This window comes from Microcebus murinus, chromosome 10 (genome assembly GCF_040939455.1).
Source record: "Microcebus murinus isolate Inina chromosome 10, M.murinus_Inina_mat1.0, whole genome shotgun sequence".
Taxonomy (NCBI): Eukaryota; Metazoa; Chordata; class Mammalia; order Primates; family Cheirogaleidae; genus Microcebus; species Microcebus murinus.
In genome coordinates, this window is record NC_134113.1 from 16,898,051 (window position 1) to 16,917,060 (window position 19,010).

At 38.7% G+C, this 19,010-nt stretch overlaps 1 protein-coding gene across 1 annotated transcript; it reads right to left on the bottom strand.

Moving 5' to 3' along the window:
* Positions 1-1,543: 1,543 nt before the first annotated feature.
* Positions 1,544-8,332, bottom strand: NOPCHAP1 (NOP protein chaperone 1). Its single transcript, XM_012772744.3, has 4 exons — positions 8,155-8,332; positions 6,409-6,495; positions 4,226-4,362; positions 1,544-1,786 (listed from the first exon to the last, which is right to left on the bottom strand). The coding sequence occupies exons 1-4, from the start codon at positions 8,267-8,269 to the stop codon at positions 1,568-1,570; spliced, it is 558 nt and encodes a 185-aa protein (XP_012628198.2). The 5' UTR covers positions 8,270-8,332; the 3' UTR covers positions 1,544-1,567.
* Positions 8,333-19,010: the final 10,678 nt, after the last annotated feature.

Sequence of the window (19,010 nt, forward strand, 5' to 3'; positions counted from 1 at the left end):
TGTGGCTCACTCTTGCCTATCAAATAGCTTACCCTGAAAGTCCTCCCAGATACCTCCCATCATCAAAGTATAAATTGGTCACAACTGAAATTAGCACCAATTTTGGAATGAATAAAAATAAGCTGGTTCCCATTGGGAAAAGATTTCCCTGGGGCTCCTGGGGACTCACTCTTAGTGGTAGTGTGGTGCTGGTTGTATGGAATTTAAAACTAACCCATAGTTGCAGAAAATCTTAGACTTTATGGCCAACCAGACCTCCCAGGGGAAGAAGCTACCCTCCAAAAGTATTTAACAAAAGCACTTGATGGGACACCATGAAGCCTTAGATCTCTTCTTTGCCCATGTTGGGGGCTTATGGTACTAAACAAACTGAATGTTAAATCTATTTTTCCCCTGAATTTGCTACTAGAGAAAACTTAATAAAAAAGGTAACTGATACTGCTATTTCTCAAACACTGCCATCATATACATGAATGAAATTTCTCAAGGGAAAGGAACATATGGTTTGTAGGAGTAGCTAACAGTTATCCTAAATGGTGGATATCCTAAACAGGCATCCTAAATGGTGGATGGCAAGCTTGGCTTTCCCAATGTTTTCTAATCTTTATGTTTCTTCTAGCGGATCTCCAGGTTCCTGTGACTTTTGTTACCAGGCTAATGACAAAAAATGGATATCACTTTAAATGAGACCATTCTACAACAAACCATGGTCCTTAATTGCCATCACTTTCCAAACAAATCCTATAACCAACTGGACCCAAATACTGTTTAACTGTCTATATTTTCTGAATTTTGACTTGTTTGATTTTGATCAGTTTGGTTCATGGTGGCTACTATCAAGAAGTATACTTCAGTTTCTCAGTATTGTCCTCCTGACAGTCATCATAATAGTCTCCCAGGTGTGCTGTATTCTTTGAAGAGTCTCAAAAGCTTTTATGAAGCCATCTGTTGTGCATTAAATGGTTCCACTGATGTCATGACTACTGAATTCCATATGGAGACCAAATTATAATGGTGACAGAGAGTGGCATCAATGCCCAGGGTTTGGGTCAATCTCTCAAGCTTGAGAAGCTGACCAAAAGAGGGGAACTGTTAAATTAAATAAGCAGGAGGCCGTTACTAACCACAACCTACCTTAGTAGATAAACACACCAAAACCTAACTTAGGAGTGTATTTTTGTAACAAATAGCTGAGTTTTAGCCAAACGCAAACCACTGAGCTTCAGCCAATCACAGGTAGCCAAGTGATCAGACCATGCTCAAATAAAACAAATGCCCAGCTGTAATCAGTCAAGTTATTTCTGTATTTTACTTCCACAGTTAGCCTATAAAAAGCACACTGGTCACACTGCAAAGCAGAGGTTTCTGAACACCTTCCAGTTTAAAGTTCTGCCCGACTCATGAATCATTCTTTGCTCAAATAACCTGTTAAAATTGTCTAAAGTTTTTCTATTAACACACAAAAGCACCATAGGTACCTGAAATACAAAACGGCCAGTGAACCATACTCTTTTTCACAGAATTTGCAGGCAAATGTTACCTGTTTCTTTTCAGATAATTTATTTCACTATTTTTTTTTTTTACTTGCTGGACTGTCCAAAACTTCAATCTTGCCTTTTCCACCTTCAGAATTAGGAAATTTAATGTTATCTACGGTGACTTCACGAGAGATGCTGTCTTCTTCATCCTCAGATTCTGAACTGTTCTCTGAACTGTCTTGTGAACTCTCTTCCGATCTGTCCTCTTCTTTTGAATCCGACTGATTCATCTCAAACAAGGCCACATCCTGTAAAAAGTATCAGGCAGGAAACTTATTTTAGGACAGTTCTCTAAAAAGTTGTAATGAAACAACATTGGGAACAACCAATATTTAGCACAAATATTGAAGTGTAAAGGACAAGAAATGTTTTTAATACAACATGCACTTTTATGCTTTTAGTTCCCAGGGTCTACCATAATGATGATTTGCATTTACTACAAGTCTAAAAAATCTCCTACAGCCTAATCCTATATATCCTGAACACATTTAACAACATTCATTCAATAAATATATATATATTTTTTGAGACAGAGTCTCACTTTGTTGCCCAGGCTAGAATGAGTGCCGTGGCGTCAGCCTAGCTCACAGCAACCTCAAACTCCTGGGCTCAAGCAATCCTCCTGCCTCAGCCTCCCGAGTAGCTGGGACTACAGGCATGCCCCACTATGCCCAGCTGATTTTTTCTATATATATTAGTTGGCCAATTAATTTCTTTCTATTTATAGTAGAGATGGGGTCTTGCTCTTGCTCAGGCTGGTTTCGAACTCCTGACCTCGAACAATCCACCCGCCTTGGCCTCCCAGAGTGCTAGGATTACAGGTGTGAGCCACCACGCCCAGCCTCATTCAATAAATATTAACATGAGTCAGGCACCACACTAGAGACTCAACCACAAAAAATTAAAAACAAAACCCTTGCCTTAGTAAAATTTACATTTTGGATTAGGGACCAATAAATTACAATCTGTAGGCCAAATCCTGCCTGCTGCCTTTTATTCGGCTCATAAACTAAGAATGATTTTTAAGTGGTTAGGGGGGAATACACCAAATAATATCATTTTATAAAACATGAAAATTATATGAAATTCAAATTTCAGGCCGGGCGTGGTGGCTCACGCCTGTAATCCTAGCACTCTGGGTGGCTGAGGCGGGCGGATTGCTCAAGGTCAAGAGTTCGAAACCAGCCTGAGTGAGACCCCATCTCTACCAAAAATAGAAAGAAATTAATTGACCAACTAAAAATATATATACAAAAAATTAGCCGGGCATGGTGGCGCATGCCTGTAGTCCCAGCTACTCAGGAGGCTGAGGCAGGAGGATTGCTTGAGCCCAGGAGATTGAGGTTGCTGTGAGCTAGGCTGGCACCACGGCACTCATTCTAGCTTGGGCAACAAAGCGAGACACTGTCTCAAAAAAAAAAAAAAAAAAAGAAATTTAAATTTCAGTATCCATAAATAAAGTTTATAAGCCTTGCTTATTCATTTATGTATTGTTGATGGCTGCGTTCACACTACAAGAGCAGAGCTGACCAGTCACAACAGAGACTGTGTGGCCCACTGAACCTAATGTATTTACTATCTGGCGGCCTCTTACAGAAAATGTTCACTGACCCTGTTCTAGAGGAGGAAGAAAGACAATAAACAAATACAGAGCATGATGAAGGGTAGTGAAAATAAAAAAATAAAGCAAGAAAAGATCATAAAAGGCCATGAGGGAAGGCTCTGGATGAAGTGACAACTCAAAAGAGAGAGGGAGTCGCGATACAGAAATCTGGGGGAAAGCACTCTGTGTGACAAAACTGCAAGGGAAAGACCTAGAACTGGAGAGCAGTAAATGAGGGGGACGGTATAGGAGATATGGTCAGATATAGAGCTAAAGACAAGATAATATAGGCCCTTTAAAGGACTTACAATTTATTGAAAATGTGATGGGAAGCCCCCTAGTTCCTAAACTGTGCACCATACACATTGTATGATGAATAGACGCCAGGCAGAAACCAGTGGAAGCAAGGAGACCTGTTAGGAAATTACAGTAATAGTCTTAAGGAGAGACCATAATTAATGATACTTGGACCAAGGAAGGTCCAAGGGAGTGGTGGATGTTGTAAAAAGGGGATGGATTTGGGATAATATTCTGAGGTAGAACTGACCAGATCTGCTGATCAATTAGATATTGTCACTAACAGTGGTGTCAGATCTGTCCAAACACAAGTGTTATTAAGGGAATTCCAGTGTAGAAACAAGATATGAGTATAAACTGAGAAAAAATATTCACACATAGCTTATTGTAAACAATCATTCTCTTAAACACATCATTTATTTATTTTTGCACACTCAATGAATCAGATAATAATTACCTATTTGGGGGCTTAAATGGGTAAAAAAATCCAGTTAGGACATTTAGTAAATTGATGCTTTAAGATAACAAATGTAATATTTGACTTGAAAAATCCCTCCCTGTAGCTCCATGTGACTAAATCCCTAAGCTTCACCTAGGGAAACTTACTGACTTTTGAGGCCCGAATCATAAAATAGTCATTGTTCCTGTGCAATATTAGAAACATTAGCTAACACAAGGAAAATTAACACTTGAAAATAAAATGTAAGAGAGCGCTCTCTTCTTTTTAGGTGACAAGGCACACTGGTTGGTAATTTTACAGTATGAAATGAAAATAAAACATAGTTACCATTTGTATAACTTTTCCAAGAGTCCCATCAATATTTTCAATATTGAAATGACCAGGTGGTGCAGCTGCCATTTCTTTTCTTAGCTTTTCATTTGCCTGTGCCATCTGTGGGAGAAAAGTCTGTATTTTGTCCAATACTATGGAGAGAAAATACAGTATATAAATATTTATGCTAGTAAATGCTAAAATTCAGGATTTCTTGTAAAACACTTCTGAACTGAATAGTCATAACCATAATAAATCTTTCAAGTCCCCTCCATTTTAAGAACCTCCATTCTCTTCTGAACTCTTCTGAACAAAGTAGGACTATTCTGAACAAAGCAGGGCTACACAATTTTTCAAATGTTTGTGTTTCTCATATATCCCCCGAACTATAACTCCTAGAAGGCTGACATTCAGCAAATATTAATTATAACTGAATTAAGGAGTCATTACGACTTAATAGTTAAGTGCACCAGGATATCAGGCTTTACGGTAAGACTTCATTAACTTGGGCAAATTAATTAAGTAGTGGTTGTTTTTGCCTGCCCAATAACTGTTCCTTTTCTTCTGATAACATAACCCTGACTTTCCTTTTAAGCTCACATCACTCTTTGTCACTCCTATCCCTCACTCTGTACATGCCTATGTATTCCACAAACTTAGCCACTGTAATTCGCTTCAGTGGTATACACAGTGATGCACTGCTGTAGTTGGGCTAGTAACAGATCACTCAGGTACTTTAGCATGAACTGTTGAGAGAGAAATCTGAGTGAATGACTGACTGAGCTGCTGAATATATGCCTGAAGCTGCTGATAAACCAACCAACATGCAACCCCTGGGGGAAAAGCCTGTTCTTGGTTAGGCCAACACCCAGGAAAGCAGAGCTAAGAGATACAGAGCAGATCTCTGATGACACTGAACACCTGGGCCCAGATGTACCTGAAGTCATTGCCCCTGGGGTTTTCCCCCCCAATAAAATGAGCTGACATAATTTTTTTTTTTTTTTTTTGCTTAAGGAAATTTGAACTGATTTGAGTCATTTGCAACCAAGAGTCCTAATGAATACATTTAATTTACCACTAAAAACCTCAGTTTACTCAAAAAGAGAGATAATAATTGCCAGTCATTGTGCTAAGTACAGGGGACTCCACAAACAAGGGATTTTCTTTTTCTTTATCACTCAAAAGAGGCCTGGCACATAACTATGTACATAATGGGCTCTCAAAACTTGTTAAGTCATTGCAATGGCTATATATATAACACATAACTAAAATGTCCAGAGTATGGAAGAAGAAGAAAAAAATGGTGGTATAGGTAAAGTAACGATCTGTAAAATAAGTCTCCTGGAAGGACTCCATAAAAGCATGCCCACATACAAAGCCCCACACAAAGTCTGATGCACACTAAATAGTGAGTAAATGTTAGCTGTCATCCCCCTTCAGATACACAGTGAAATTACTGATAACAATAAAGGTATTTCCATGTCTGGAGATTTAAATCTATTGCCATAGATAGAGAATATTGTTCTGATTTTGTTTTTAATTAACAAATCAAGTGGAGCAAAACAAGTACCAACATGTGTGGCCTAAACCATGATTCTCAGAAGCCAGATATCTGTGGTACTCTAGAAGAGTATATCCACATCCGAAAGTTAGGCCAGTTATAGTTCTTTTAAATTAAATAAAACAAAATCCAGCATCCAACATAAAATTCAAAATGTCCAGCATCCAACAAAAAATTACCAAACATGCAAATAAACAGGAAAATATAATCTATAATGAAAAACAACAGAAGTAGATCCATAAATGACATAGATGATAGAATCAGCAATAAGAATATTAAAACAGCCATTATAAATATACTCCATATGTTCAACAAAGCAAAGCAAAGCACAAACATAATCAGGAAAGAAATCAAAGATGCATTAACTACTGTCCAGGCCATTTTTTTAAAAAAATGAAAGATTTAAAAAATCTCAAATTGAACTTCTAGACATGGAAACTATAATACCTACCTTGAAAAATATATTCATTCTATCCTTGTGGACTGAATTTACAATGTAAATCACAAGTCAGACTTGCTGTACTAGACTCTCTGTCTTTTGAAACCTGACCATAAAGGCAGAGATTGTCCCACTAAATAACAGCTTAATTAGGCAAAATTTAGCATTAGAGACCAAGAAAGGGAGACAAACACTTACAGGGACTCCTCTCTATCCGAACTGTTTGAAGAGCAGAGGTTTTTCTGGAATTAGGCTGGGAGTTGATGAGCAACCTGTCCCATATACCTGAAAACACATATATACTTAATTTACTACAGCATAAAAAAATTAGGGTCCCATCAGCAAACCTCTCAAGCCTTAAGTCTTGACTGTTCACACTCTCCAAGATGTTTTTTGAAAAAGAGGCACTCAAAGTTGCATTACAACATTTTAGGTCACGGTAGGTACAGACATAGATACCCCAGCATATTTCACATCAGCTACTCTAATTATTGCCATTCCCATAGGCGTTCCAGTTTTTAGCTGGTTAACAACACTACATGGAGACAACACTAAATGATCGCCCACTATACTATGAGCCCCAGGGTTCATCTTTTTATTCACAGCTAGAGGTTTATCAGGAATTGTATTAGCTACCTCATCATTAGATATTGTTCTTCATGACACATAAGTATGTCATAGTATTAATACATTTTTACTCTGTCTTAGCAATAGAGGCAGTCTTTGCTATTATAGGCGATGGAACTCTGTGGCCTGGTCCCTAACAGGCCACCAGTCAGCAGCCCCAGGGTTGGGGACCGAGGGTTGGGGACTGTAGCCCTACTCTATCTTCTCATTCTCATCACTCACTACTCCTCAAATCAACCCAACTCTCCAACTCAACAGAGCTCCCAGAGCAGTACTTTCAAAACTCAAGGCGTTGAATACCCTGGATAATCCCTGGTAAAAAAAAAAAAAAAAGGCCTGTTCATCCTCAAAGCAGAGCTCAACAAACATCCGTTGGACGCTTAACACTTGAGGGCTACTGGATCAGTGTTCAGAGCAGACTCTGCGGCCAGAATGCTTGGATTCAAACCCCAGTTTTGCTACTTTCCAGCCACATAATCTCCAGAAAGTCACTTATCTGTATAATACACTATGCCTCAGCTTCTTTGTCCGTAAAACAGAGATAACAGAACCTTTTGCAAAGGATTGTGAGGATTAAATCTGTTAATTTCTGAGGCATACTAATCACTTACGTGAGCTTTGCCTATCATTATTATAATTCCTTAGGAAGCTCTGGGTCCTCACAGAACCTTTTCTTCATGCTAATATTTACTGAGAACAAATTCTTTTACGCATCCCTCTCCATCTCACAAAAATATTATAGGTACTCCTAGCTCCGTTTTCCAAATGGGAAAACTGATGCTTAGAGAATGTAAATAACTCTTAAGTCCCACAGTTAAATACTCGTGGAGCTGGCATTTGAACCTATGCCTTTTACTTCTATATTACAAGGTCTGAGATGCTCGGTGAATCTCCTGGATGCATGTCTGCCCTCCACAAGAGAGGCACTAGAGGGTGGTCTGTGTGCTTGCGAAGGAAGAGGGGGGTTTTAGGCATGACATTCATCTGCTCCCACCCAGACAGTCGGCCCTAAGGCCCTCCATTCCCTTCGAGAGCTCAGGAGCGTCCCAGGCTGAAGGGCAGGAGCTGTGCCTCGCTGCGGCGCTTGACAGAACCGGGGCCGACCACCTTGCGGAATGTAAGAACCACCCACTGGAGAAGCCGTCCCAGGCCCGCGGCCGGGTGTTAGCCCCGCAGCCCTCACTCCCGGCAGCGGCGGGGCCCGCGGGAGCCCTGCAGCCGTCCCCAGGGATCCTCTGGAGAGCGTGGGGCCTGGGCTCGGAGCCGCGCGTCCCCCGCCGCACGTGCGCGGCCCACTCCGCCGCACCGGTCCGTCACCTCCGCGGACGTCGGTCCCCGCCGTCAGCAGCTCCTTGGACACTAAGACCCCCGAGCAGACCCGGGCGGACGCGGAACAGCTCGGGCTAGCCTGGGATTCGCCGTGGACCTCCATGCCTCCCCCAAATCTCCGGAGCCTGCACAGCCAGGACCGGATGCAGGAAACAGGATTGGGCAAGGGGGCGGGGCAAGGGCCGTGATTGGAGGAAACTCGGTGGTGGGCGGGGCGAGAGGCAGGGCGGGCAGGGTGACCGCCCGCTCAGCAAACAGGCTGCCCTGGAGCTTCCGGTCGTTCTACCTGGGTAAAGAGAAGTTCAGACCCCTGAGGCACTGTCATTGGCCAAAAGGGCTTGTGAGGCTCGATTTAGCTGAACAAATTAAAACATAAAGAGCATAGCATAGGCAGCTCCTCTTTATTCTTTTTTATTAAATTTATTTCTTAAGTTGTGGGAAAAAGCGTAACAAAATTTACCATCTTAATCATTTTTAATTATGAAATTCAGTAGTGTTAATTATGTTCACATTGTTGTGCAACAGATCTCTAGAACATTTTCATCTTGCAAAACTCAAAACTCTATAACCATTCAACTCCCCAATTCCTCCTCCCCCAGTCTCTGGTAACCACCATTCTACTTTCTGTGTCTTATGAGTTTGATGAATTCAGATACTTCATATAAGTGGAATCGTAGAGTACTTGTCTTTTGTGATGGTTTATTTCACTTAAAATAGTGTCCTCAAGGTTTATCCATGGTGTAGCATGTAACAGGCTTCCTTTCTTTTTTAAGGCTGAATAATATTCCGTTGTATGTCTATACTACATTTTCTTTCCATTCATCTCTTAATAGACATTCAGATTGTTTCTACCCTTGGCTATTCCTGTAGTGAACATGGTGTAAGGTTTTTTGGCAGTGGCAAAAAGAAACAGATACAGAGAGAGAAATAATGGGCGCCAAACCATGTGGCTTTATTATACACACCTGGATGAGGTTCTGGGGCCCCAAGAGAGAGGGACCCCAGAAATCACCGCAGCTTGAAGGGGCTGAGGCCTTTTATACCCATTGGGCCTGGCTAGGGACTTTTGGCGAGAAGAGCCAGGGATTTTAGGAGGGGCTGGAGGCATTTGTGAAATCCAGGAGCCAAAACGTTCTGATCAGGGTGGACTTCTGGGTGTGGTTCCTCTCAGCGGGCCTGGCAGTTTTGTCCTTGGCAGGTATGGTCTCATGAGCCTTTTCTTTTTTGATCTAGGGAAGGGAGGGAGCCCTCCACCAGCCTTACACATGGATGTGCAAATATCTCTTCAAGACTCCGCTTTTCAGTTCTTTGGGATATATATCCAGAAGTGAGATTACTGGATAATATGGTAATTCTACTTTTTAACTTTTTGAGGAACCTCCATACTGTCTTCCATAGCAGCTGATCTGTTTTATATTCCCAACAACAGTGAACAAGGGTTCCAGTTTCTCCACATCTTTTTCAATATATATTATTTTCTTTTTTGTTGTTTGGTTGACAGTGGACATCCCAATAGGTATGAGCTGACATCTTGTAGTTTTCATTTGCAGTTTTCTAATGATTAGTGATGTTGAACATCTTTTCATGTACTTGTTGGCCAGTTATATATCTTCTTTGGAGAAAATGTAACCAGCTCTATAAACAAATTTCAATGAAACCTATTTTTTTAAAATAATCCTCTCCCCTTCATATTTAGTTTTTCAAGCCAGTAGGGCCTGATGATCAGAACCTTGTAAATTTTAACTAACTACTTGACTTTTTTTTTTTATTTTATTTTTTTTTTTAAGAAAATACAAAAGGCTGGAAGACTTTTTGAGTTATTTCCATAAATGATGAAATTTCTGCAAGACAAAGGTGTTGAGATTCTGAAGGCCCCTGCACAGACTTCCTGAATCCAAGACGACCTATCTCAATGCATATGGCCTCTGGTTAATTTCCCCTCCTTAAAAGACCCATAATTTCCCTCAGTCCAGGAGATGGATTTGATGTTGCTTTTCCCATTCTACCAACAAGTTGTCTTTTTTTTTTTTTTTTTTTTTTTGAGACAGAGTCTCACTTTGTTGCCCAGGCTAGAGTGAGTGCCGTGGCATCAGCCTAGCTCACAGCAACCTCAAACTCCTGGGCTCAAGCAATCCTACTGCCTCAGCCTCCCGAGTAGCTGGGACTACAGGCATGTGCCACCATGCCCGGCTAATTTTTTACATATATAAATCAGTTGGCCAATTAATTTCTTTCTATTTTATAGTAGAGACGGGGTCTTGCTCAGGCTGGTTTTGAACTCCTGACCTTGAGCAATCCGCCCGCCTCAGCCTCCCAGAGAGCTAGGATTACAGGCGTGAGCCACCGCGCCCGGCTCCCAACAAGTTGTCATTGAATGAGACATCTTTTGTATTAGAATTTCCTTTCCTGTTGGGAATCCTTGTTGTCTCAACAAGTGGTTATTCTGTGCCACTAGCAACTGGACCTAGGCCAAAATTCTCTTGTGGTTTTGCTATCTAAATGTCTGTTCAATTCCTTTGTCCATTTTTAATCAGGTTATTTGTTTTTTAGCTGTTGAGTTGTAGCAGTTCTTTATATTTTCTGGATAGTAACCTTTTATAAGGTATGCAATTTGCAAATATTTTCTCCCATTCTACTGAATAGGAGGTCACCTTTTCACTCTGTTGATTATTTCCTTTCCTCTTGTTCTTTTAATAGTCTTTATTGACCACCTGCCATGTGCCCAGACCCCTCTGATGGGGGTGGGGAGGTTCACAGACAAAGAAGCAGAAATCTTCTATCAACCTTTTCTGCTTGTTTCAGACAAACAGGGGCTCCAGACTCAGCCAGACCTAGATTAAATCCAGTGTCAAATCACTCATTTAATAGCTGTGACTTTGGGCAGATCACTCTCTGATCCTCCATTTCCTCCTCTGTAAAATCGAGGATAGTAATACTTCACAGGGATGTCCTAAGGAACAAAAGAGGAAGAGGAGTAAAACATATGTGATGGCACATCCTGGAAGCTGCATTATTGTATAATGTTATATTATAACCAAATTATAAAACTCAGGGCACAAAGAATTATGGGAGAAGTGACAGTGGGCACTGAGGAAGAAAACACTGATTAATGCATTTTAAAAGCTGATTTCACTGTCTTCCTACTTCCTAGATAAAACCTACTATTTTTGGAGATGCTTTAGGAAAGGAATAGTACCTTTTTCCTTTGTATTCACAGCTCAGCTCAGAGTAGGCACATAGTTAATGATTAATCTATGTTTGATGAGTGAATGAACAAATAGAAGCTGGACAAATGAATATTGTTAATCAATTGTTTTATTTATTGATTGATCACCTGAGCAAACCTGGATTCTAGCCTATGGAAATATCTATCCTCAGATCTCTTTTGTGAATTGTTAATTGATGGAGATCTGAAGCAAGCCACTGGGACAGAACTATGCCAAACTAATGGGCCATTGCTGGTTTGTAAGAATAGCTTAGAAATTTAGACATTTAGATCTCACTAAGATAGAGTAGAAAATGCACTAGCAAAATTTAGTCTCCCTTCTAGCAAATGATGTTGTTAACCAGAAAAGGAGTTTTTATAAAATATAAGGAATATAAAACATAGTTTTTCTCACTTATAATCTCTTTAAAAGATAGTTGGTGTTTAAAACAAAAACATGTATTATGGGGCTACAACAAATGCAAAAACAAACTTTATAACAAGAATAGTATAGAAGTTGGAGGTGGTAAATAGAAATATACTGTCATAAGGATCTTATGGTTTTTTGGGGTTTTTTTGAGACAGAGTCTTGCTTTGTTGCCCAGACTAGAGTGAGTGCCATGGCGTCAGCCTAGCTCATAGCAACCTCAAACTCCTGGGCTCAAGCAATCCTGCTGCCTCAGCCTCCTGAGTAGCTGGGACTACAGGCATGTGCCACCATGCCCGGCTAATTTTTTTTCTATATATATTAGTTGGCCAATTAATTTCTTTCTATTTATAGTAGAGACGGGGTCTTGCTCTTGCTCAGGCTGTTTTTGAACTCCTGACCTTGAGCAATCCGCCCACCTTGGCCTCCCAGAGTGCTAGGATTACAGGCGTGAGCCATCACGCCCAGCTGAGGATCTTATGTTTAATGTGAAGTGTTTTGATAGGGTTTGAAAATAGACAGTGATTAGTTAAAATTTTATGTTGTAAATACTAGAGCAACTACAAAAAATTAGAAAGTGAATATCTAACCAGCCAACAGTGAAGATAAAATTGAGTCATAAAATATATTCAATTAATTGAAAATAAAGCACTATAAAAGATAAAGAGGAAAAAGAACAGGTGAGACAAATAAAAAACTACAATATAGTAGACAAACTATACCCATTTCAGTGATTACATTAGATGTAAATTAACGTTTTACTCCATTTGGACTGCTATATCAAAATACCATAAACTGGGTGGCTTATTAACAACAGAATTTATTTCTCACAGTTCTGGAGACTGGGAATTCCAAGCTCAAGATGCTAATAGATTTTGTCTGGTGAGGGCATACTCTCTGGTTCATAGATGACCCCATCTAGCTGAGTCCTCACATGATAGAAGGGTCCAAGCAGCTCTATGGGGGCACTAACTCCATTCATCAGGGTTCTGACCTCATGACCTAATAACTTCCTAAAAGTCCCACCTCTTAATACCATCATCTTGGTGGTTAGGACTTCAACATATGAACTTTTGGAAGATACAAACATTCAAACCATATCAACTGGACTAAGACCTAAAAGGCAAAAAAATAGACTAGATAAGAGGAGACCGAACTGCAGGCTGTCTGCAAGAAATTCACTTTCATTGTAAAGACACAGTAAAGTTAAAAGTGAAATGACTGTCAGGCATGATATGGTGGCCCTCACCTGTAATCACAGCTATTCAGGAGGCAGAGGTGGGAGGAACACTTGAGGCCAGGAGTATGAGGCCACAGTATGCCATGATCATGCCTGTGAATAGCAACTTCACTCCAGTTTGGGCAACACAGTGAGACCCTTGTCTCAGAAAACAAAAATGAAGTGACAAAAAAAGATAAACTATGAAAATACTAAGCAAAAATAAAGCTAAAGTAGCTATATTACTATCAGACAAAGTAGATTTCAAAATGAAGAATTTTACCAAGGATGAAAAGGCACTTTTCATAATGATAAAGAAGTAAATTTATCATGATGATATAATATTAATAATAATTGTATTTTCACCTAAAAACAGAGCTTTAAAATACAAGAAGCAAGAATTAATAAGCTAAAAGGAGATGGGCTGGGCACGGGAGCTCATGCCTGTAATCCCAGCACTTTGGGAAGCCAAGGTGGGAGAATTGCTTGATGCCAGGAGTTTAAGACCAGCCTAGGCAACATAGCAAGACCCCATCTCTACAAAAAAAATTTAAAAATTAGCTGGGCTTAGTGGTGTGCTCCTGTAGGCTCAGCTACTCAGGAGGCTGAGGCAGGATGATTGCTTGAGCCCAGGAGTTCAAGGCTACAGTGAGTGTGATCACACCATTGTACTCTAGTGTAGGTGACAGAGTGAGACCCTGTCTCAAAATAAATAAATATATAATAAAAAATAAAAGGAGAAATAGGCAAATCTATTACTTTTGGAGATTTCAATACTCTCCTCTCTCAGTAATTGATAGAACAGGTAGACATAAAACTAGGAAGTATAAAAACTTACTATCAACCAACTTAACCTAATTGACATATACAGACTCTATAACAGCAGAATACACATTGTTTGAACTGTTCATAGTAATCAATAAGATAGATCATATGCAAGGCCATAAAATAAATCACAAAAAGTTAAAATGACTAAAATCATACAAAGTTCTCTGATCTAAAAAATAACTAAACTAGAAATCAACAACAAAATGATATCTTGAAAATCTCTAAGTATCTGAATATTAAACAACTCAGTTCTAACAAAAACCCATGAGTCAAATAAAATATACAAGAGAAAGTATAAAATATTTTGAGCAAAATTAAAATGAAAACAGAAAATATAAAAATTTGTGTGAGAAAGCAAAAGCAGTGCAAAGAGGAAAATTTATAACATTAAGTGCTTCTATTTAAAAATAAATAAAATAAAGTCAAAACATTTATCTAAGCTTCCACATTAACTAGAAAAAATAAGGAGCATATCAAACCCAAAGCAAGTAGAAGGAAGAAAATAATAAAGAATAGATTCAAATAAGAAATAAATATAATAGAAAATAATCAATAATACCAAAAGCTGATTGGTTGAAAAAAATCAATAAATTGATAAATCTCTATCTAGACTAATGAGGAAAAAAAGACACAAATTACTAATATTAAAAACAAGAGAAGAACATTACTCCAAATCCAACAGACATCAAAAAGATAATATGGAAATGTTCTGTAAAATTATGTAAATAAAATTTCTAATTTAGATGAACTGTACACATTCTATAAGAAACACAAATTGCTATAATTCAGTCCAGAAATATAGGCAATATGGCCGGGCATAGTGGCTCATGCCTGTAATCCTAGCACTCTGGGAAGCTGAAGTGGGAAGATTGCTTGAGGTCAGGAGTTCTCAAGACCAGCCTAAGCAAGAGGGAGACCGTCTCTACAAAAACTAGAAAAATTAGCTGGGCGTGGTGGCATGCCAGCTCCTCTGAAGGCTGAGTCAGGAGAATTCCTTGAGCCCAGGAGTTTGAGGTTGCTGTGAGCTATGATAATGCCACTGTACTCTAGCCCTGGCAACAGAACAAGACTGTCTCAAAAAAACAAAACAAAACAAAGAAATACAGGTAACCTGAATAGCCCCATATCATCTATTCAAAAAATTGAATTCATATTTGAAAACCTTCTCAGAAAGAAAACACCAGACCCAAATGGCAACACTGATGTGTTAAAGGAAACATTTAGGAAAGAAATAATAGAGGTTCTACATAAAATCATCCAGGGAATAAAACAAACGAGCACACTTCCCAGCTCATTTTATGATGTGAGCTTGATATTAAAATCAAAGATACTACAAGAAAACTATGGACCAATGTTCCTCATAATCATATGCAAACATTCTTAACAAAATTTTAGCAAATCAATTTCCTCATATGCAAAAAAGATAATATATCAATACCAAATATAGTTATCCAAGGAATGAATGTTGTTTTAACATTGGAAAATCAATAAATGTGATTTATCCTAACAGACTGAGAGGGAAAAACTGTGCTACAATCTCAGTAATTACAAGAAATCTTTTAACAAAATTCAATCCATATTATGATTATAAGCTCTCAGCAAACTAGAAGTAGAGGAGGATTTCCATAACCTGATGAAGGACATCTATGATAAATCAACAGCTAACATGATGAATATTTTTCCTATGATTTTGAGAATAAGGAAAAGAAGTCCACTCTTACCACTTCTATTTTGGATTTCACTGGAAGTCTTGCCTGGTATAATAAGGCAAGAAAAAGAATGAAAGGCATAAAGATTGGGAAAGTAATATTATAACTATCTTTATTCACAAATGAGATGATCATCTATGTAGAAAATCCTAAGGTTTATCAACTTCATTGATTTTCCCATAGAACTATTTATTTAAAAGATGTTAGAATCAATAAATGAGTATGGGAGGTACCATGAAATTAAGTAAATATACAAAAATATCAGTCATTTTTCTATGTACTAACAATGAACAATTGGAAATTAAAATTAAAGTAATACCATTCACAATATTACAAAAATGTAAAACACTTAGGGATAGAATTAACAAAATATATGACAGGTATTTACACTGACAACTACAACAACTTGCTCAGAGAAATTAAAGAAAACTTAAATAGAGAGTTATATCATGTTAAGGTCAGAAAATTCATTATTGTTAAGTTGTCAGTTCTCCTCATTTTAGTACATAGGTTAAATGCAAGTTAGTCAAAATCCCACCAAGCTATCTTGTAAAAATTGACAAACTGTTTTTAAAACTTACATGCAAATGAAAAGAACTGAGAGAAGCCAAAACGTTTTTGAAAGTGAAGAACAAAGTTAGAGGACTTACATTATCTAAGTTTAGGATATATTATAAGGAAACAACAGTCAAAACAGTGTGGTATTGGTGGAAGGATACACAATTAGATCAGTGGAACAGAATAGAAATTCAAGAAATAGGTCCACCCACATATAATGGATTTTCAACATGGGTGTCAAGATAATATAATTGAGAAAATATATTCTTTTTAAAAAATGGTCTGGGAATAATTGGATCCATATGCAAAATAATTAACCTTGATTCATACCATATAGGTAACTCTAAATGGATCACAGAGGCAAACTTGAGCTAACCGTCTAAAACTTCTAAGAAAAAGAGGAGAAAATATTTGTAACTTTCATTTAGGCAGTACTTTTGTAGATAAGACATGGTATTATCTGAATGTTTGTGTCCTCCTAAAATTCATATGTTGAAATCTCAACTGCCAAGGTGATAGTGTTAAGAGATGGGGCATTTAGGAGGTGATTAGGTCATGAGAGCAGATTTCTCATGGATGGGATTAGTATCCTTAGAAAAGAAGCCCCAGAGAGCTGCTTTGCCCCTTCCACCATGTGGGGATGTGTCAAGAAGGGGCTATGCTATCTATGAACCAGAGAGTAAGCCCTCACCAGACACTGCATTTCCCAGCACCTTGTTCTTGGACTTAACTTTCAGAACCATGAGAAATAAATTTTGTTGTTTATAATCAACCTAGTTTATGGTAATTTGTTAGAGCAGCCTGAATGGACTGACAAGACATAAAAGGCATAACCATGAAGAAAAATTGATAAATTTGATCCAGCAAAATTAAAATCTCTTGCTCTTGAAAGACAGTACTATAAATGAAAAGACAAGCCAAGACGGGGAGAATGTATTTCCAAAACCTAATGACTAACGAAGTACAGTCATGCATTGCACAACGTTTTGGTCAATGACGGCTGCATAATTTGACAGTGGTCCCATAAGATTATAATACCTTATTTTTACTGTGCCATTCCTATGTTTAAATATGTTTAGATACACAAATACTTACGATTGTGTTACAATTGTTTATAGTATTCGGTGCGATAACATTTCTGTATAAGTTTGTAGCCTAGGAGCAATAGGCTATCCCATATAGCCTATGTGTGTAGTAGGTTTCTGGGTTTCTGTAAGTATACTCTATGATGTTTACACAACATAATCACCTAACAATGCATTTCTTAGAACACATCTGCATTGTTAACTGACACATGATGGTTCTTATATCCAAAACATATAAAGAACTATTATAATTCAATATTAAGAAGACAATACAACAAAAAAATGGGCATAGGATTTCAAGAGAAACTTCATCAAAGAAGGCATGCAAATGTCAAACATGCAAATAGAAAGAGACTTCACAGCATTAGTCATTATAAAAATGCAAATTAAAACTACAATGGGAAAACACTACACTCCTATTAGAATGACTAAAATTAAAAAGACTAAAAATACCTTGCTGATGAGGATGTGGGACAATTCAGTGGTTCTCAACTGTGTGTGATTTTGCCCCACAGGACATTTCTTTTTTTATTTTTTTGAAACAGGGTCTCACTCTGTTGCCCAGGCTAGAGTGCAGTGGCATCCTCATAATTCACTGCATCCTCAAACTCCTGGGCTCAAGCATTTTTCCTGTCTCAGCCTCTCAGGTAGCTGGTACCAGAGACACATACCACCATGCCTAGCTAATTTTTCTATTTTTTGTAGAGATGAAGTCTAAATATGTTGCCTATGTTGCCCAAGCTGGTCTTAAACTACTAACCTCAAGTGATCCTCCCACCTTGGCCTCCAAAGTGCTAGGATTATAGGCACAAGCCATCATGCCCAGTCCCCAAAGGACACTTGACAATGCCTGGAGAAATTTTTAGTCATCACAAAATGGTCGTCACAAAATGAAGAGAGGTCTTGACATCTAATGCATAGAGGTCAGGGATCCTGCTAAACATCCTACAAAGTAAAAGATATGCTCCAGAACAAAGAATTATCTGGGTCAAAATGTCAACAGTGCTAAGGTTGAGAACCCTGGGACAGCTGGAACGTTATACATTGCTGGTGGGAAAACAAAATGGTACAGCCACCTGGGAAAACAGCTGAGCAGTGTCTTATAAACATACACTTAACCCTGTGACACATCAATTCCACTCCTAGGTATTTGCCCACATGGCAGTCAGTCTCTAGGATAGCCCCCAGCGATCCCATCTCCTGGGATTTACGTCCATATGTAATCTCCTCCTCTCGAGTATGGGCTGAATCTAGTGGATTGTTTCTAATGAATGTAGTATAGTAAAAGTAACGAGATGTTACTTTGGAGCTGAGACTACAAAGAGACCGTGACTTCTGTTTTGGCTGCTCTCTCTCACTCTCAGAGAAGCCAGCTGACATGCTATGAGTTACCCTACGGAGACTTCCACATGGCAAGGAACTGAGATTGGCCTCCAGCCAACACCCAGGGAGGAACTGAGATTCTCAGTTCAATACCCAAAGAAACTGAACCCTGCAAGTTCTTTGTATGAATTTCTTCTATAATATGAGAGCGTGGAAACAGATCCACACCTGGTTGAGCCTTTCAGTACAACTACAGCTCCTGCCAACAGCTTGACTGTAACCTCTTGAGAAACCTCGAGCCAGAGGCACCCCGTAAAGCCACACCAGATTTCTGACCTACAGAAATTGCTAGATAAGTGTTTGTTTTATTGAACCCTAAATTTTGGGGTGATTTGTTGGACAGCAATAGATAACTAAAACAACCCCAAAGAAATGAAAATATATTTCCACACAAAGAGTTATATGTGCGTGTTCATAGCAAGTTTATTCA